The 21,211-nt window shown below is 46.8% G+C and overlaps 1 protein-coding gene across 1 annotated transcript; it reads right to left on the bottom strand.

Moving 5' to 3' along the window:
• Positions 1-501: 501 nt before the first annotated feature.
• On the bottom strand, positions 502-19,840 carry LOC114607854 (solute carrier family 22 member 13-like). Its single transcript, XM_077936708.1, has 10 exons — positions 19,431-19,840; positions 16,063-16,166; positions 13,251-13,405; positions 11,733-11,901; positions 9,586-9,706; positions 8,359-8,453; positions 7,557-7,771; positions 5,909-6,017; positions 4,154-4,363; positions 502-1,843 (listed from the first exon to the last, which is right to left on the bottom strand). The coding sequence occupies exons 1-10, from the start codon at positions 19,800-19,802 to the stop codon at positions 1,762-1,764; spliced, it is 1,632 nt and encodes a 543-aa protein (XP_077792834.1). The 5' UTR covers positions 19,803-19,840; the 3' UTR covers positions 502-1,761.
• Positions 19,841-21,211: the final 1,371 nt, after the last annotated feature.

The following is a 21,211-nucleotide window of genomic DNA, read 5'->3' as shown; positions in this document are numbered from 1 at the left end:
AATGTGTGTATATATTAGTGAGAACAACATGCAAAAATGAATTGTGCTGGAGAATGCTGCATACAAAATAATAATAATGTGCATATTAGGAGAAAATCACACTAAAATGCTGGTGAATGTTCACGAGGACTTAAAAAGCAGAATTGCAAATTGGTGTGGAAACATAGAGAACTGATCCTGGAAAAATGAGAAATGGAAGGAAATCAAAACTGACCACGTTACCTGTCCTTAAAAAGGTAAAGGTACCCCTGCCCATACGGACCAGTCTTGCCAGACTCTAGGGTTGTGCGCTCATCTCACTCTATAGGCCGGGAGCCAGCGCTGTCCGCAGACACTTCCGGGTCACGTGGCCAGTGTGACATCGCTGCTCTGGCGAGCCAGAGCCGCACACGGAAACGCCGTTTACCTTCCCGCTGGTAAGCGGTCCCTATTTATCTACTTGCACCCGGGGGTGCTTTCGAACTGCTAGGTTGGCAGGCGCTGGGACCGAACGACGGGAGCGCACCCCGCCGCGGGGATTCGAACCGCCGACCATGCGATTGGCAAGTCCTAGGCGCTGAGGTTTTACCCACAGCACCACCCGCGTCCCTACTGTCCTTACCTAACCCAAAACTCTGTGGCCCTTCTCCATCTTGTCACCAGTTTCTACCATGTCTGAAACTGCTTTCTCATCACCAGTTTGTGGCTAATTTATTTTTTAAAATGGTGGAAAGCACTAATAGTAGTGGTTCAAACTTGCCTGAAAGCTCCCACCCTCTATGTACCCCTATAATCAACAGTACCATTCACAAGGTCCATTCTGTCAGGGGTCCTTTCAAATATTTGACAGCATCTTCACCTATTCTTCACTTACTTTTGTTTACAATATTTTTAGACCAGTCTTCGGCAGATGTGTCTCAAAGGAGAGTACAAAAGAGAGAGAGAGAGAGATCATAATATGTTAAAATTAATTAAAAACCAGGGACACAGATAAAGAAGAGCAGTCACAAAATGAAAACAGTGAAGCTGGAAAAAGCTTCCATTTTACCAAAAGTGCTGTGTAACATAAAGGTCTTAATTTGCATTCAAGAGGACCAGGTGGATAGAAGCTATATGAGCAATCTGAGGGAGAACATTCCATAGTTCTGGGGCTACAACAGATAAGCCCCTGTTCTTTTATGGGGGCAGGGCATTCAACCTCACCTTGATACAAGATGGAATTTCAAGTAGGATAGATATTAAAGGTTGGGCTGTGTCTTTTGGAAGACTATTCTCCTTGAGATGGTCACCCTTCAGGCTATTTATGGCTTTATGAACAGCTGCTTGAATTGGGCAAATGGAGATGTTTCAAGACACATGAAATATACCAGCCTGAACCGGTGAGAAAAAGAGACTTTCTTTAACAGGGATGGGGAATCTGTGGCTCTCCAGAGATTGCTGGACTTCATTTCCCATCAGCCTCAGCCAGTATGACCCTTGGCAGGGATGATGGGAATCGAAGTCCAATAATATCCAGAGGGCGACTGGTTCCTCATCCCTGCTGGATGAAAAGGAATGGCAATCCTGACTGGTGTGACTAGGAGGCTGTTTTAAAGGGGCACGACACCTGCCTTCCCTAGGTACACATCTGGATCACTGGGACTTGTAGGGCTGCATGTTTTCCTAGGCAACCTGAGCATGGCAGGTGGACAAGCGAGAGGTACGCCCACATCATCTGCCTGCTAAAATCTTCTGCAGATGTCCCACCATTTCTTTGGACTGCAAAGAGATGTGCTGTTTCTGTTAGAGGTATGTGCTGCTGGTATGTTCTTTCGTTTTGCCACCTTCTTTCTGCACAGGTTTTTCCCCAAGAGCGTTTTTGGACCTAATGGAAAGGAACACAAATAAACATCACCTACAGCAGCCCCCCCATCGCCCCCCTATCCTCATCCAGACCCACTGCCATCTCTTCCGTGGAGACTTCCAAGCTGTCACTCTTCTGTGGTCACCTGGGGTGAGCAGAAATGATCACCAAGCAATATTCGCAAGCCAAAATAAACTTGCCTCTTTCGCCTTTCCTTTTCTTGTTTACAGTTTGGTAAGCTGGTTCCTCTCACTAGAAGTGAGAGCTGGACCATAAAGAAGGCTGATCGCCGAAGAATTTATGCTTTAAAATTCTGGTGCTGGAGGAGACTCTTGGGAGTCCCATGGACTTCAAGAAGATCAAACCTATCCATTCTTAAGGAAATCAGCCCTGAGTGCTCACTGGAAGGACAGATCCTGAAGCTGAGGCTCCAATACTTTGGCCACCTCATGAGAAGAGAAGACTCCCTGGAAAAGACCCTGATGTTGGGAAAGATGGAGGGCACAAGGAGAAGGGGACAACAGAGGACGAGATGGTTGGACAGTGTTCTCGAAGCTACCAGCATGAGTCTGACCAAACTGCGGGAGGCAGTGGAAGACAGGAGTGCCTGGCGTGCTCTGGTCCATGGGGTCACGAAGAGTCGGACACGACTAAACGACTAAACAACAACAACAAGCTGGTTCCTAGCCTAACAGCGATTTCATTCATTCAAGTCCTACCCATCAATCATAGGCACGCTTAGGGCTTAGTTACAGGCAATTGACAGCATAATTAGTAATCACATTGGGTGTTGTTGTTTTTAAAATTACCTATTGCACAGGGGTGGGGATTGTTATCAAGATCACAGTGTAATAATAATAATAATTTTATTATTTATACCCCACCCATCTGGCTGGGTTTCGCCAGCCACTGGTTTCCCCAGCATGTAGAGAGGGGATTTCAAACTTTCTCACTTCTGCCACAATCTCCATGAAATTCTTCCTCCATTCCACTCGCCCCCCCCTGCATGTTAATACAAACTTAAGCATAGGGGCTAACTGCTAGAGGCCGAGGGGTCTTCAGCCCCCTCCCCAATACAATATTTGAGGGACCCCCCCCCCAAGTTGATGGACATTCAAATAATGTGCATGCACTACATCATGTGATTGATTATGCATAGAGGAGCTTTCCTCCCCCACTAATATTTTATTCAAGTTGGCCCTCCTGAAATTTAAGCTTTCCTAGCATTTTTTTTAAATGCTGTGTGTGGGGTATGCGTGGCAAATTTCACAAACTTTGCTGGTAAGGAAGAAAAGTTTAAACTGCAATCTCAATAGCAATGATATTGGGGAGGGGGAACCACCTAGTATTTTATTTCTTAAAACACTGAACTCATCCACCAACAACACTGTCACATGGACTCACGTCTTGGGAGAAAAACCCATTTTACTCAGTGGACTTAACCAAAAAAAGAGACAGCACGCTTAATTGTTAAGCGTGGGAGGACAAAAGAAGTATTTATAATTTATTAGTTTTCGTGTTATTTTATTTTGTTAAAGCAACTAGAAAAAAATACTATGTTGGGAAGATCTTGCACAGGTGAAGGGAGGCGGTGGGGAGGAGGGGAGGGTTGGGTTGAATTTGGGAAATAAAATAATATATGGGACAGCAAAGGAGATAATAGATTCTTATAGAATAGTAATATATTGTAACAAGAATAGAAGTTGAAAAAGGGGAAGTAAATGTATTTTTAGTATTTTCATTATTGTAATAGTTATTATTATTTCTTATTGGTAGAAGGCAATGTTAACATGGGGCCTTCTGGCGGTTCCCTCCCTGCGAGAAGCCAAGTTACAGGGAACCAGGCAGAGGGCCTTCTCGGTGGTGGCACCCGCCCTGTGGAACGCCCTCCCATCAGATGTCAAAGAGAACAACAACTACCAGACTTCTAGAAGACATCTGAAGGCAGCCCTGTTTAGGGAAGCTTTTAATGTTTGGTGTATTACAGTATTTTAATATATATTTTTGGGAAGCCGCCCAGAGTGGCTGGGGAAGCCCAGCCAGATGGGCGGGGTATAAATAAATAAATTATTATTATTATTATTATTATTATTATTATTATTATTATTATTACTTAGGCTTCTTCGTTTTGCTGTCTGTATAATTTTCTTAAGTCAATTAAGAGAGAGAGAGAGAGAGAGAGAGAGAGAGAGAGAGAGGGAGGGAGGGAGGGAGCACAGAGGCAGGGGTGGAGGAGGTGAGAATGGAGCAGACTTAGTGTATGCAATGTGCCAAAAATGTCAGCCTCTTAACTTCTTATGCAGAGCCGTTCTAGAATCCCCTGCAACTCACCTCTGACTGGCTGGGGATTTGCCAGTGTCGTCCTGGAGGTCTTGGTTCCGTGTCTCAGGGAGGAAGAAGCAGAGGATTCCCGCGGCCAGTGCTATGCCCCCAAAGATCACCATGGGAATCGCAGGGTGGAACTTGTCCAGGAGACCCACAAGCGGGGCAAGGATGCCCCCTATTCTGGCAGCCATGGAGCACAAGCCTAAACTGCTTTGCCTGGTGGAAGTAGCAAAACACAGAGAGCGATGCCTGAGAGGAGGCGCAGACAGGTGCGCCCGGCCAGGGGCAAGTTTCCAGAAGTAAAGAAACTGCCCCGTGCAGAAGGGTCAACAAACATATCTGTTTTGGTATCTCTGACCTTCTCATTTTCTTCAATCTCAAATTCACTTCACCGCAATGCTGCACCAGTTTACGATTTTGTCATTTTTGTGCACTTTTTCACTTCACGGCATGCAATTTTGACCAGCGTACAATGTTTCGCCAGCTATTTTATCAGACGCGATGCATTTTTAAAAATAAAGAAAAATCCGCCCAGTAGCACCTTAAGGTAAAGGTAAAGGGACCCCTGACCATTAGGTCCAGTCGTGACCCACTCTGGGGTTGCGGCGCTCATCTCGCTTTATTGGCCAAGGGAGCCGGCGTACAGCTTCCGGGTCATGTGGCCAGCATGACTAAGCCGCTTCTGGCGAACCAGAGCAGCGCACGGAAACGCCGTTTACCTTCCCGCCGGAGCGGTACCTATTTATCTACTTGCACTTTAACGTGCTTTTGAACTGCTAGGTTGGCAGGAGCAGGGACTGAGCAATGGGAGCTCACCCCGTCGCGGGAATTTGAACCGCCAACCTTCTGATCGGCAAGTCCTAGGCTCTGTGGTTTAACCCACAGCGCCACCCGCTTCCCTAGTAGCACCTTAAAGGTAAAGGTACCCCTGCCCATACAGGCCAGTCGTGACCAACTCTAGGGTTGTGCGCCCATTTCACTTAAGAGGCCGGGAGCGAGCGCTGTCCGGAGACACTTCCGGGTCACGTGGCCAGCGTGACGAAGCTGCTCTGGCGAGCCAGCACTAGCGCAGCACACGGAAACGCCGTTTACCTTCCCGCTAGAAAGCGGTCCCTATTTATCTACTTGCACTTTAGGGGTGCTTTCGAACTGCTAGGTGGGCAGGAGCTGGGACCGCAGACGGCAGCTCACCCCGCCGCGGGGATTCGAACCGCCGATCATGCGATCGGCAAGCCCTAGGCGCTGAGGATTTACCCACAGCGCTACCCGCATCCCTCCAGGAGCACCTTAGAGACCAACAAAGTTTGTTATTGGTATGAGCTTTCGTGTGCATGCATACTTCTTCAGATGCCAGTGGCGTAGCGTGGGGGGTGCCGGGGGGGCCGGCTGCACCGGCCGCAACATCTGGGGGTTACGGTTAGGGGGCGCAAATCCACGGGTTAGGGGGCGCAAATTACTTGCCTTGCCCCGGGTGCTGACAACCCACGCTACGCCACTGTAGATGCACACAAAAGCTCATACCAATAACAAACTTAGTTGGTCTCTAAGGTGCTACTGGAAGGAATTTTTAAATTTTGTTTTCGACTACGGCAGACCAACATAGCTGCCTACCTGTATTTTTTAAAATTTTATCTTCACCGTCAGGGTCACGTCCAACCCAAACGCTGGCGAGATGCACCGCCACTGTCTTCACCTTATTTGAGCAAAATATGTAGAGGATCTTTTTTAGAATACAGTGTGCTTTGTGTAATAGATCCTCACCTGACAACAGTGGGAAAGACTTCCGCAGAAAACACATAGGTGGTTGAAAAGGAGGCAGCCAGCGCAGACTTGCCAATAACAGCCAGCACCGTCACGATCACAGGGAAGTCTGGGCAAAGACAGGCAACAAGGTTAGACTAGATCACAAAAAATGAAGGTAAGGCATTGTTGAAAGACCACAGGCCTAGCAAAATGTCTAATCCAGTTCTGAAATGTCGCCTGTGGTCCTAGGGATATCCAGAGCTACTCTAACCAAGGATTGCATGGGTAGTTAAAACGTTTTTGGTGCCCATTTGCAAAAAGACTCTGGTTCAGTGGTAGAGCAGAGACTTTGCTTGTAGAAGATCCTGGGTTCAATCTCTCCATTTAGGAGAATCTCATAGTGTAGGAACTTATGCTCTATCCGAGCCCCGGGAGAAATGCCATCAAATGCCAGATATTGCTGCGTCACCACATAATGCTAAGCCATTGTTTTCCTTTATTTTTATTTTATTTCACAACTGCACAATCCACATATTAGGCCACCTCCTCACAGTCTTATGTATTATGGTGAGATGAGTTGTATTTAAGCTACAATAACTGCTTCTAAGGGATGCTGGTGGCGCTGTGGTCTAAACCACTGAGCCTCTTGGGCTTGCCGATCAGAAGGTCGGCGGTTCAAATCCCCACGACGGGGTGAGCTCCCGTTGCTCGGTTCCTGCTCCTGCCAACCTAGCAGTTCGAAAGCACGCCAGTGCAACTAGATAAATAGGTACCGCTGCAGCGGGAAAGTAAACGGCGTTTCCGTGCGTTGCTCTGGTTCGCCAGAAGCTGCTTAGTCATGCTGGCCACATGACCCGGAAGCAGTACGCCAGCTCCCTCAGCCAATAAAGCGAGATGAGTGCTGCAACCCCAGAGTCATCCGCGACTGGACTTAACAGTCAAGGGTCCCTTTACCTTTAACTGCTTCTAAAATTTGTATCTTTATGTATAAACTAGCACATGTAATTGTCATGCAAACCAGTGCCCTGTTTTGTTTTGTTTTGTTTCGTTTTCAGGTTAGTCCCTTGAGAGTCTTGGTGCGAAGAAAGGAATGGGAGGGAAGAAACAAGGAAAGGAGGAAATGGATGGAAGATAGGAAGGACACAAAGTGTAAGAAAGCAAAGATGAACAGAGAAGCAGCTGGGTACCCAAGCCATGCCTGCAAGGGCATTGCTAGCTACTTAAAAGTCCTGGTGTTCAGGCTCCAAATTTGCCTGTGGCAAATAACAGGGTGGGTGGGTGTACTTTATAGAGCATCCAGCCTCCTTGTAAGCAAACCTTAAAAATACAGTAAATAAATTGCGAGGCATGGGGCAGAAGATCGGGTCCCCAGTGCAAAAGACCCAGATCCTTGTGGCACCCCATAATAACTCCACCAGTGCCTGGCTGCTGTGTCCTCTTCACATATCTCAGGGGATTCCTGCACACATAGAGACACTTCTGAAACAGTGAGTCAGACCTTACAATGAGAGATGTTGAACTCCAACTCCCATCATCCCCCAGCCAAGATGGCCAACGCTCAAGGATCATGGGAGTTGAAGTCGGGAACATCTGGGCAGCTGCAGGTTCCCCTTGCCTGCCTTGCAGCTTGCCTTCTAGGTTTTCTCTCTCAAGCGGCTTTTTGTACCTTTTGGAATAGCAGGGATGAGCAAACACACGACTCCGCTCAGGAGGAGCCAAGCGGCCTGGCATTTCTTCCTCCCAATCCACTGGAGGAGGAAGATACAGGAGGCTCGAGATGGTATTTCCACAGCACCAAACACAAGCTGGGTCATGTAGATGTCCAAGCCAAAATCCCCCACATGAAGGCTCACTCCGTAATACACAAGACTGTCTGCAAACCTGAGGACAAAGCAAGAAATTACTGTTCATTCTGCATTTATTACTCTTGTTCATTTTAATATCTGGCTCACCCAGCCCCATCGCTAAACTTCAGTCCTAGTTAGAATAAGGGCAAAGCATCGGGATGCAGTTCCACAAAAGATTGCAATAATGCAGCCTTGGGTGAAGAATTTCAGTTTCTTCAGACTCTAATTTTTCATTTTCAATGAGAGAGCGCATTCCTAGCCCTCCAGGCCGTGACAGGCAGTGTTTAGAACTGCTGGAACTGACTCTATTTTTGCTGCCTGAGACTAGCACAGCTGCCCAGCTGCCCTTCTGGAAACTATAATAAAACAACAACAAACTAGAAGGTCTCATTCAAGATCGATAAAAACAGCCTAAAAACTCTGCCTGTAGCATATGCCGTTATTTTGTTTTTACATCTGGGACACAGCATACACATTTCGCCCATTCCCAAAAACATTCCTTTGCATATCCACCAACATGGGTAGGCAAACTAAGGCCCAGGGGCTGGATCCGGCCCAATCATTGGATTTTTAAAATAAAATAAAATACTGTACTGAATTTATATAGTTTGGAATACTTACCAGACTATGACCATGATTAAAGTCAAAATCCTTAGATGCGGCTTCTTGAAAATATCCAGAATATTCCCAGATTTCACCTTCTCTTCTGGAGTGAGCTTCAAAATGTGCAAGACAAGACAGACACAGAACATCAAAGGACAGCTTTCCCCAACCTGGTGCCCTCCAGTGGCTTTGAACTACAATTCCCATCAGACCCATATGCCAGGGCAGCTGTGCTGGTTTGGGCCAATGGGAGTTTTAGTCCCAAACAGCTGGAGTGCCAGGTGGGTTAGCAAGTTTAGCCGAGACTGGAGAGATTCCACTCAGCCACAAAATTCACAGGATGTGCTTGGACTCGTCGCTAACCCCCAGCGCAAATCTCACAGGCCTATGAGGAATTAGGGAACCATGTAACCCCGATCGGGGGGACCATTGGCCCTCCAGGTGTTGTTGAAATATAACTCCCATCATCCCCAATCATGCTAGCTGAGGCTGATGGGAGTTGTAGTTTCACAACATCTCATGGATGTTCCCCACACTTAATGTAAGCTGTCCTCCGTACCTCCTTGGAGAATGGTTGGGATATACATTTTGTAGTAAATAAAATAAAATGAGAAGGAAGTGATGGTTTGGAGGGACAGGTGGACAGCTAAATAGTAGATACTCAAAGTGGATAAACATATTTTTTTTAAAAAAGTCAAATGTGTTAGGATATACTTCTGTTCCACCTTAAAAGGGAAAAGGCTGTTGTTTGTCACATGCCTGTTTACTTCCAGTTCTTTCTGGAAACATCCGTTTGTATATAGCTTTTGCATCTCTGCTGTTTTGCTGGAGACGAAGGGAAGCAGACATGTTTTCCTTTGTTCCTGAACTATGCTGAATAAAATGCTGTACATTATGCTTGCACATCTCTCTATCCGCCTCTTCTGCTGTGAGATGATTTACACACTCTGCTGACAGAGCGTGCACGCGTCTCTAAACGTATCTGAGGCTCATGTCGCTGTTTGATGCTGCTCCAAGGGAGACTGGCTGCCGGCTGGAGCCAGCTGGGGGCCTACCTGATGCCTGCCTGATCCCGGCAGTATCCCAACAACATGCAGTTTGATGAGGGACTCAAATATCGCAGGGCAGGGATCTCTCTTTTTTCAATTATCTTGTTTTCCCTTTCCCCATTGCACCGTTCACTTTTTCCATATCCTCCCCAGACATTTTCAGAAAAGGAGCAATAGAAATCCCAAGCTTTGCTACCTGGTTGAGTAGTTCTTCTGAGACGGTTCGTTTATTAATGGAAGCGGCCTTTCGAAGCTCCTTTTTGGCTTCCTCGACCTTCCCTTTTGTCGCAAGCCATCGCGCAGACTTGGGAAGAACCCTGAAGAAGACAAGAGTTTGTGAAGCATGGCCAGTGCATTAACCTGGAAAGGAGCTGAGGTGGGTAGTGGTCTGCTGTGCTCTGGTCTGGTCTGGTAGAAACAGGGGCAGACTTTGGTTATACGGCTCCCTCAGCAAGGCCAAAACTTGGCGCCTCCTAATGGACCTTCTCAGTTATGGCTCTTCTCCATCTTGCACTCCTCGGTGCCCTGTGCAGGGGAAATGCCTGCACCACCCTAAAGCTGGTGCTAGGAGAGCCCAGAAGGCAGCCTTCCCCAAACTCTGCCCTCCAGATGTTGCTGGATGGTGCTCCTTTCATCCCTGGCCATTGGCCCTGATGGATGGGGATGATGGGAGCTGGTGGACACCAGGTTGGGACAATCAGAACCCTTGGGATTCCATAGCACTGCCAAGAGAACTTCAGTGAACATTAACAGGCCAGAACAAAATCACAGTTATAATGATGAGATCAGGTGCCAAAATTAGATTTCAGCCATTAAAACAAGCCTTTGAAGAATATGCATGAAGAAGGCTGTTTATTTTATCTAGGTCCCTAAAAGGTAAAGGGTAAAGGGACCCCTGACCATTAGGTCCAGTCGTGGCCGACTCTGGGGTTGTGGCGCTCATCTCGCTTTATTGGCCGAGGGAGCCGGCGTACAGCTTCCGGGTCATCTGGCCAGCATGACTAAGCCGCTTCTGGCGAACCAGAGCAGCACACAGAAACGCCATTTACCTTCCCGCCAGAGCGGTACCTATTTATTTACTTGCACTTTGACATGCTTTCAAACTGCTAGGTGGGCAGGAGCAGGGACTGAGCAACGGGAGCTCACCCCGTCGTTGGGATTCGAACCACCGACCTTCTGATCGGCAAGCCCTAGGCTCTGTGGTTTAACCCACAGTGCCACCCGCATCCCTATCTAGGTCCCTAGTAGATCTTAAAACACAGGGTAAATAGGAGTTGATGTCACCATTTCACTCAATCGTTGCACGCTGTATATTTTTACATGCAGTCCAACTGTCATGGCCTGGTTGGACGCAGTGTTCGAAACTCCCATTGTTCTAGGCGCATTTTGCGACAAGGAATTTCATTTGCACAAGCAGTTTCTGAGCTCTGGGCGCAGTGCTCTGCCTAAGATTTCAGATTAAAACTGCAGAGTAGAAGGAAAGGAGGACCTTTTTCTGCCTCCACACTTCCAGCTACTCTCTGGAGAAGTGTCCCTCTTACGAATATTAGGGGGGGGCAGGGAAAGGACTAGACCATGTGAAAAATAAACATAATATTTTAGCTGCAGTTCATTCATTTTCTGCTTTGTATTCTTGTTTAAAAAAAGCATGCCTAGACATTCCGTTGTTGCGCCCATAACCTAGGTTTAAGGTGCCATTTAACTCCTAGCTTTCACATTTCAGTTTCTAACACTGGTTGGATGCAGAAGAAAGTTGGGAGGAACCAGCTCAGAGCCCAGTTGGTTGGTGATGGGACAATGATGAGTGGTTAGAGGGAGAAGAGGGAGGAAACTGGGAGGTGGAGTTTTCGGAAGCTGAAAAAGTAACTGGGTTTAGTGTGCAGGAAGAGACTGTGACAGAGAACAGACCAAAAGCAGAGGCAGAAGACGAGGCAGGGACCTTCAGTCTCCACTGCTTCATAGGGGCAAGACCTACTGGAGATGAGTCACTGTGCTCAGTAGACCCGACACTCCTGTGCAGATCCTGTTTTTGCTAATACAGTGGTATCTCTGGTTACGAACAGGATCCGTTCCGGAGCCCCGTTTGCAACATGAGCAGAATGTGATTTGCCGCTTCTGCGCATGTGCATGATGTCATTTTAAGCGTCTATGCATGTGTGAGTGGTGAAACCTGGAAGTAACCCTTTCCGGTACTTCCAGGTCGCTGTAGGAGGCAATCTGAAAATGCTCAACCTGAAGTAAACGCAACACAACGTATGACTGTAAAGAGTTAATTCCAAGTTGCCCAGTGTGATTTACAGCCAGCTCGCTTCTGTCTCATTTCTGGTCCTTCTGCACACTCACCATATGTAAAAGAAGAGGGTGAATGCTGGAGCAGAGCCAGCAATCTGGTAGAGTCTCCAGTCACGAATGGCGTACGCCAAACCAGCCAAGGCCATCTGCCCAAGAGCGTTGCTGCAGTGGCTGATGATCATCGCAAGCGGGCGATAGGAAGGCCCGACCCACTCTGAAGCTAAAAGGGTTCAAGTTACAGTCAGTATCTGAAAATTAAAAGACCCTGCCATTGACAATCACTTGCATTTTTTAAAACAACTCTGACTTTATTATTCGCTGCTTTTAAATAACCACATAAATTACAAGAGCAAAGTATATTTCTAGGTGGATAAGAAGGAAAAGTAACCACAGATGTTGATGACAGTTCAGAAATGTGGGGGAAACTCCTTGCTTGCCCCCCCCCCTTGTCCCCCCAGAGCCATTCATGCAGCCACACAGAAAAGGCTACATTGGTAGCAAGCAGAGGAGCATTTTGACCCATGCAAATTGGTTTTGCTGAGTTTTGCATTTCTTCCAGAAACACTGTGTGGCCATAACTCCTGCAACATGGACCTGTAAGGTAAAGGTAAAGGTAAAGGGACCCCTGACCATTAGGTCCAGTCATGGCCGACTCTGGGGTTGCGGCGCTCATCTCGCTTTATTGGCCAAGGGAGCCGGCGTACAGCTTCCGGGTCATGTGGCCAGCATGACTAAGCCGCTTCTGGCGAACCAGAGCAGCGCAAGGAAACACCATTTACCTTCCCACCGGAGCGGTCCCAACATGGACTCTGAGGTTATTTCTTCCCTAGCTGAGAGAGCCAGGGTTAGCATGTTGGACTGGGAACTTGGAGACCAGGGTTCAAATCCCCACACAGCCTTGAAGCTCACTCAGGGCTCATCCACACATTTGTCAGCTGGCGCAATGGGTCAGTGCGTCCAGCTGTTAACCAGAAAGTTGGTGGTTCGAGTCCAGCCAAGGACTGCGGTGGGCAAAATTCCTGCATTACAGGGGGTTGGACTAGATGAATTGGCATTTGCTATCCAGATGTTTTAAGGGACGTGGGTGGCGCTGTGGGTTAAACCACAGAGCCTAGGACTTGCCGATCAGAAGGTCGGCAGTTTGAATCCCCGCGACGGGGTGAGCTCCCATTGCTCGGTCCCTGCTCCTGCCAACCTAGCAGTTTGAAAGCACGTCAAAGTGCAAGTAGATAAATAGGTACCGCTCTGGTGGGAAGGTAAACGGTGTTTCCATGCGCTGCTCTGGTTCGCCAGAAGCGGCTTAGTCATGCTGACCACATGACCCGGAAGCTGTACGCCGGCTCCCTCGGCCAGTAAAGCGAGATGAGCGCCGTAACCCCAGAGTCGGCCACGACTGGACCTAATGGTCAGGGGTCCCTTCACCTTTTATCCAGATGTTTTGGACTTCGGCTCACATCACTGTTGTAGTCTAAAGCACCTGGAAGACCCCAATTGGAGAAGGCTGATTTTTTATTTTTTATTTTTGGATGACAAGGCCTGAACTTCTCTAGAGAAGCTGAAGTGTCTTACTTAACGCTGCCATGCTGATACTGATCCCGGCAAAAGCAGCGCCCACGATGAATCTCAAGGCGATGTAGAGGTAGAAATTTGGCGCAAAGCCTGCCCCGACACCAAAGGCACCCATGAGGAGGAGGGTGAGCAATATCATCCGTTGGCTTCCGATCCTGGAGGGGGGAAATGAAATGTGGGAGGGAGCTGAGAACTTGCACCTCGCAGGAACATAGGAATTTGTCTTATACTGAATCAGACCCCTGGGCCATGTAGCTCAGTGCTGTCAAGGCTGACCGCAAGTGGCTCTCCACAGATTTAAAACAGGGGTCTCATCCTGCCCTCTTGTGTTGCTGCACATGAAAAGCTTTCCTATCTGCTGGGCGAGAAACCCATGAGGTATTTTCATTCAAAATGTGTTCTATATCCGAAGTGGCTTATTGCAAGATAGATGCTTTTGCTCGTTTTTAGTCGCATCTTCACCTACATAATGCAAAAAAAGAAGTTTTAATATGTCTAGAGACAATGGGTAAAACAAACACCATTAGCTGTACTGCTGGGTAAGTGTTTAATGCTGATTGTATTTGTTTAAAAACTGATGAAAATTTGTTTTTGTTTTTTTTGAAAATAAAGAAGTTTTATTAATTTTGTTGTCCTTCTTATACACATTAAAAAATATATTTTTAAAAGGTTTTGAGGGCCTCTGAGCCTGACATAGCTGGAGTGGGGGGCTCAGCACATCTCAATCCAGCTCTGCAAACTCTACCTCATTTAAGGTGTGCAACAGGACCTCCTGAGAGCCTTTCAGATTCAAGGCATATAAATGTGTCGTGCAATTGCTTCTTGTGTTAAGATTCTGGGAGAAAACAACAGATAACAAGGCCTTCAAACACAACCTGATTTTAGTGCAGCATAACTAAACAGCGAGAGAAGCTCCACGCAGCAGCTCAAGCTGGAAGAAGCAGGCATGCGAGTTTTGGGTACTTCTGCATTCAGGTGGCCTTGGTGTTGCAAAGTGCCTTCCTTCAGCTGCGGCTCATGGGCCAGCTGCGCCCCTATCTGGACAGGGATAGGTTAACTTCTGTCGTCCATGCTCTGGTAACCTCTGGGTTAGATTACCACAAGACATTATATGTGGGACTGCCTCTGAAGATGGTTTGGAAGCTTCATCTGGTGTTGAATTTGGTGGCCAGGTTGCTCAGCTTGAAACTATAACGCCAATCCTGGCCCAACTGCACGGGCCGCCAATTAGTTTCCAACTCAAAGTGCTTGTTTTGAGCTATAAAGCCTTAAACAGCTCAGGAAGGCAACACCTGAAGGACTCCCTCTCTGTATATGACCCGCCCTTATCCTGGGATCATCATCTGAAGCCCTTCTTCAGGTGCCTCCTTCATAATTATAATAATAATAATATTTTTTTATTTATATCCCGTCCTCCCCAGCCAAAGCCGGGCTCAGAGCGGCTAACAACAGTAAAAATAACACAGTTTACATAAAATCACAATCAATTAATTGAAATACATTCTAAAATCAATTCATTCTAAAATCAATTCAGAGTCAAATTAATGGTAACCATTGGGCTAAAGTTCTTTGAGGATTACAGAAGGAGAGGGCAAGACTGTGCCTTGGCCAAAGGCCTGGTGGAACAGCTCTGTCTTGCAGGCCCTGCGGAAAGATGTCAAGTCCCTCAGGGCCCTGGTCTCTTGTGACAGAGCGTTCCACCAGATCGGAGCCACAGCCGAAAAAGCCCTGGCTCTGGAGGGCAACATTTCTGGAGGGCGGCAACACAAGAACAGGGCCTTTTCTGTGGTGGCTCCCCATTTGCAGAATGCTCTCCCCAGAGAGGCTCGCCTGGCGCCTTCATTATACACCAGGTGAAAACGTTCCTCTGCAACCAGGCCTTGGGCTAATTGAACCATCTTATTAACTATGGGGGTTATTGTTCTTTGTTTGTTACTGTGTTTCATATTTTTGTGTTTTTATATTGTACACTGCCCTGTGATCCTCAGACGAGGGGCGGTATATAAATTTTAACAACAACAACAACAGGAGCTGAACAGGTTAAACCCACCAGCACAAAAACACAACCTTTACTATATTTTGAAGTGCAGTGCACTTAGCTGATGGTGCTACCTGTTGTCCAAAGCTACCTGAGGTAATCTAAGCTAAACTGACGGGCCAGTTCACTAAGGTCATAGTGGATCCATTTCTTCATAAAGTATCAGCAGTGGGTTCTGTCTTGCCCTTACTTCTTCTAGAAATATGTTTTGCCTCTCAGGCACACCCTGAGAATCGCTGCCCACACTCCTCTGACTGGGCGTTCCAGTGTACAACTGGAAGAACAGGAAATGTGTTTTTTTCTGCAAAGGCACATAGAAAGTGCAAGGAGCTAAGCAGGGCATTGAAATTCCTTCTCTGCCATCTTTTCTTAAAATTAAATTGGTACACCGCCCTATAGTCCCAGGCCTCAGGGTGGTTACAACACAAAAGCACAAAACAGGAACACAAAATACATAACAAAAACAAAAACAACCCAATCTTCCACCAGGCAATGCCCATACATTTGAAAAGCCTTGAGGACCAGAAACTTGGTTGTTGTTATTAAACGGAAAAGTGGAAGATGGGAAACTGCATTGTCAGCAACCAGCTGGAGATGTCTGGATCTGGGACCTTCTTCATCCAAAACAAGTGTTCAATAAATATAATAGGTAAACAGCCTCAAAGTTGTGGGCAAATCCCCTCCCTCTAAATGACTGAAATACCTCCCCTGTTCACCAACTGCAGTGGCCATTTTCTCTCAGCCGCAACATGAAATCTCAAAAGTTATGCTTACCAGTCGCTCAGTGGGCCAAAGACCAAAGCTCCCACAAGAAGACCTGACATGTAAATGGATTGAGAGATGTCTTTTAAGTCCTTTCGGTCGCAGACCAAGTTGAACTAAAGGGAAAGAAGAAGAAAACGCCTTTTCCTTCCATCTCCCAGCACTGCATGGTGTATTTTCTTAATTTGACTAACTTTATGATTCTTAAATTACAAGCAGCGCTCCTCATAATTCGACCTGTTTTCCTTAAGTCACCTAGATCAGCCAAGTTCAGGAGAAAAATAATACTAGGTAGCTCTGTTGGTTAGAGCGAGGTGCTGAAAACACCAAGGTTGTCGGTTCGAGCCCCATATGGGACAACTGCATATTCCTGCATTGTAGGGAATTGGACTAGGTTAGGGCTGCCAAATGTCCAGATTTTCCCAGACACGACCGAGATTCGGGCAGCTCTCGTTATCTCCCGCTTGGACTACTGCAATGTGCTCTATGTGGGGCTACCTTTGAAGGTGACTAGGAAACTGCAAATAATCCAGAATGCGGCAGCTAGACTGGTGACTGGGAGCGGCCAACAAGTCCTGAAAGATCTTCATTGGCTCCCAGTACGTTTCCGAGCACAATTCAAAGTGTTGGTGCTGACCTTTAAAGCCCTAAACAGCCTCAGTCCAGTATATCTGAAGGAGCGTCTCCATCCCCATCGTTCCGCCCAGACACTGAGGTCCAGCTCCGAGGGCCTTCTGGCAGTTCCCTCACTGCGAGAATCCAGGTTACAGGGAACCAGGCAGAGAGCCTTCTTGGTAGTGGCACCTGCCCTGTGGAACGCCCTCCCAGCAGATGTCAAGACAATAAGCAACTATTTTACTTTTAAAAGACAACTGAAGGTGGCCCTGTTTAGGGAAGTTTTTAATGTCTGATGCTGTATTGTTTTTAATATTCGGTTGGAAGCCGCCCAGAGTGGCTGGGGAAACCCAGTCAGATGGGTGGGGCATAAATAAATTATTATTATTATTATTATTATTATTATTATTATTATTATTATTATCAGAATGGCATCCAGGCGGATTTTGGCCGATTTGGCAAATTGTCTCGGAAAACCTGGACGTATGGCAAGGGGGTGTGGGCATTGGGATTTCTGAGTGACTGCTGTGAGCACCACCCCCTCTGGTCACTCCTTTTTCCCAGATCACGCCCCCCACTCCAAAAGACAGAAGGCGAGAAAGTATGCAAACCCACATTTTGCATTTCCAGAGGAAGTAGGGAAAAAACTCCACTCTTCCTCCTTCAGATTTACGTACTTTTCAAGGGAGGAAAAGGTAACACACACACACACCCCTCACCATCTCATGTGCAAGGGAGCAGGGCTAACACAGGCTTAATGGGTGCCAAGGGAAGATCTGAAGGATTTCATTATGCCCGCAGGCACAATGTGGGTGACTCTTGCTTCAGGGAATTCTGGGCATGCTGTGTGACCCTGAAAATGCACTCTAGAAGTCACCCTACAATTCTGCCATACCCCAAGTGTCCTGTTTTAAGTGGGACATCCCGGGTCACAGAAACCAATCCCAGCTTCTCTCTGGTCCTGTTTTTTGGTCCAGCACTCTGGCACGACCCTGATGATGATGGCCAGAGTGCATCCCTCCTGATGTCCCAGTTTGGGGGGCACAAAATATTGGAGGGTGGGTGTTTCTAAAGGACCATGGGAGACACGTCAGTGTAGAAAAGATCTCCAAAGGGAAGGAAGTTTGAAAACCATGGATCTCTCTCTCTCTCTCTCTCTCTCTCTCTCTCTCTCTCTGTGTGTGTGTGTGTGTGTGTGTGTGATGTGTGTGAGAGAGGCTAGGGGAGAGCCACTTCACTCCTCAATTTTCTTAGGGTCCTGGAGAACCTGACATTTAATTGCTCCATAGTCCAAGACACTCCAGTCCTCAGAAAAATCTGAATACAGACATCCCTAAGGACCCTCTCAGGTGTTGAGCATCAGAGGGAGTTCTCTTGGAGTCTCGTAAAGGTAAAGGGACCCCTGACCATTAGGTCCAGTCGTGGACGACTCTGGGGTTGCGGCGCTCATCTCGCTTTATTGGCCAAGGGAGCCGGCGTACAGTTTCCGGGTCATGTGGCCAGCATGACTAAGCCGCTTCTGGCGAACCAGAGCAGCACACGGAAATGTCGTTTACCTTCCCGCCGGAGCGGTACCTATTTATCTACCTGTGCTTTGACGTGCTTACTGCCGACCTTCTGATCGGCAAGTCCTAGGCTCTGTGGTTTAACCCACAGCGCCACGTCTCTACCATCCCCCAAAAGCAAGGGAGCCACAGCCTGGAAGAGGTCATTCTAGGTGGCAGAAGTGGGGAACTCCCTCCCCACAGAAGGTGTGTCTCCCATCTTCCCTGTACAGTTTACCTGGCTTTCGACAGCTCAGGTGTTTTACCTCGTGAGATCTGTCTCTACTCCACTATACAGTGGTACCTCAGGTTAAGTACTTAATTCGTTCCGGAGGTCTGTACTTAACCTGAAACTATTCTTAACCTGAAGCACCACTTTTGCTAATGGGGCCTCCTGCTGCTGCTGTGCCACCGGAGCACGATTTCTGTTCTCATCCTGAAGCAAAGTTCTTAACCAGAGGTACTATTTCTGGGTTAGTGGAGTCTATAACCTGAAGCGTATGTAACCTGAAGCGTATGTAACCCGAGGTACCATTGTTCTGAATGGTTCCAACCTGTGTTTTTAAAATCATTTTTAACTGTTTCGCTTTAAAAAATAAAGAAATCAAGTGTACAATGTTATTGTTATAACCTACCCTGGGAACTCCTGGCTAAGAATGGACGCAAATCGTAGCCCAGTTAATTAGCTGGGGCTTTATATACCACATTATTATCAAAACCTCTAAGCGGTTTTCATCACACGTAAATTATATATTAAAATTGCCGATAAAAATGAGATGTTAAAAAGAAGCTAGCCTATTTTCCCCCCAAAAAATAAAACCAGTAGTTTAAAAAATTTACCTCTTGAAATAAAGTTGCCTATCAAAATGCATGTCAAAACAATTATCCCCTTGGCTGGCCACTCATTGCAATAATTACTTTGTATTGTTCTTACGTTTTGTAGTGCTTATATGTACATTGTGGTACACCACCTTGATCTTTTATACAATCTGGCAGCTAAAAGACTTAAAGAAGGCGATTGCCACTAGTCTATCCACAAGTCATTTCCTGTCCTGTCAGTTTCGCTATCCAGATCTTTAACTGTAGGGATAGCAGGTGAATACCAATGTTGAAATCGCTTTAAAGCAGTCTAGTATGAATCGCATGTGACACACACACAAACACATCTACCTCAGAAGAGACAGGACCATGTTTTGTTAACAAGGAATATACTATACTCACCTCGGTGAGCAACGACGGCTTTGGATCTGTGGGATACAACCAACCATCTTGGCAGCCTTCTGTAGCATTTTGTCCGTCTTTTATGATTGAATCGATATCGCCTTCCACAGGAGTAAACATGGAGCATTCCTCAAAAGAGCCATCTGGTTTCCTGGGAATGGTCAAGTTCAGCTGCTGCTCTTGGGTCAGGTTTTGGGTAATATTAAGGATCCAGTTCGTGTTGCAGTGGTGAGGCACGTCCATGACAATGAACACTTGTCCAAACATGTGAAAGGGAGTCAGGAAATTGGGGATGCAGATCAGCAGCACCAGCCATTTCTGAAACCTCCCGAATTCTCCGATCACCTTCAAGATGTCTCCAAATTTGATCATTCTGGGATCTTTGGCAGCCGGTCTGTATCGTTCTCACATCTGGGGACTGAAATTAATCTTTAAACTTAATTGTGGCTATGGATAAGGTGAATAATTAATCAGGCTTTGGCTTCTGATAAACTTGAGGAATCTATCCTGTCACAGCAAGTGCCAAGATTAAAAACATACTTTCCTGCAAACGCTTCCTTATTGTTGTCTTTTTCCGATCCAGTGTTGGTATTATTTTGATTTTAGTATAGATTTCATCTAACCCAAAAGGAATTGAGCTTCAATGTGTGACGCTAAGTGTACACCGTACTTTTAAAGGACATTTAGAGCAGACCCCCCTCTCTCACAAAGAACTTGGGAACTGTAGTTTACCCGACAAAACTACAATTCCCAGCACCCTTTTGTTAACTAGAATTCCCAGCATTCTTGTGGGGTAGGGATGTTGGACTGGTCATGTTGTTCCGATGCCTGATTATCGTCTTACAAAGCAGCTTCTCTATTCCGAATTTAAGAATGGAAAGCGTAATGCCGGTGGACAACAAAAGAAGTTTAAAGATGTTCTCAAGGCAAATCTTTAAAAATGTAGTATAAACACCGACAACTGGGAGACACTGGCCTGTGAGCACTCCAACTGGAGAACAGCCTTCACCAAAGGCATCATGGATTTTGAAGACACTCAAACTCAGGACAAAAGGGGGAAATGAGCTAAGAGGAAGGCATGTTTGGCAAACCCTCACTATGATCAACTCCCGCCTGGAAACTTATGTCCCCACTGTGGAAGGATGTGCGAATCCAGTCACTTATGGACTCACTGTTAAGACCATTTTCATGGAAGACAATCTTACTCAGCTACGAGTGATCGCTAAAGAAGAAGAATAGTGATAATTGCAAATTATTGCAGAAATTAAAAATCAGAAAAATGAGAACCAAAATTATTTGGCAAGAACCAAAATTATCAGATCCTTCCATCCCTGCTCTGGAATAAAAGTCTTCACCAGTGGCGTAGCGTGGGGGGTGCAAGGGGGGCTGGCTGCACCGGGCGCAACATCTGGGGGTTAGGGTTAGGGGGTGCAAATCCACAGGTTAGGGGGCGCAAATCCACGGGTTAGGGGGCGCAAATTACTTGCCTTGCCCCGGGTGCTGACAACCCACGCTACGCCACTGGTCTTCACTGCCCAGAGTCAGGCAAGCTTTTCTATGAGGAAGCTTTACCACTGAATCTAGGCACCAGCACTATTCCTGAGCTTTGGATGCAAGAAAGAAGCACCCTGTTTCACACCATTTATCTCTACACACACACACACACATAAACCTTTGCCAATGCTACTTACTTCTTAACAGCCGTACCTTCTTCCCTTGCACATCATAGCAGGGGGAAAAAGAAAAGGAAGTCTAAGGGGAAAAATGTTCCGTGGAGGAAA

This window comes from Podarcis muralis, chromosome 12, assembly GCF_964188315.1.
Source record: "Podarcis muralis chromosome 12, rPodMur119.hap1.1, whole genome shotgun sequence".
NCBI classification, from domain to species: domain Eukaryota; kingdom Metazoa; phylum Chordata; class Lepidosauria; order Squamata; family Lacertidae; genus Podarcis; species Podarcis muralis.
This window is presented reverse-complemented; position numbering and strand designations above follow the sequence as displayed.

What these genes read in the sequence shown, in the direction of transcription:
- LOC114607854 (XM_077936708.1), bottom strand. Translation starts at nt 19,802, where the DNA reads ATGATCAAATTTGGAGACATCTTGAAGGTGATCGGAGAATTCGGGAGG. An exon ending in AGCCGTCGTTGCTCACCGAG is followed by an intron (nt 16,167 to 19,430) that starts GTGAGTATAGTA and finishes CTTTCCCTTTAG; the next exon opens with TTCAACTTGGTCTGCGACCG. An exon ending in TATCAGCATGGCAGCGTTAA is followed by an intron (nt 11,902 to 13,250) that starts GTAAGACACTTC and finishes GAACCCTTTTAG; the next exon opens with CTTCAGAGTGGGTCGGGCCT.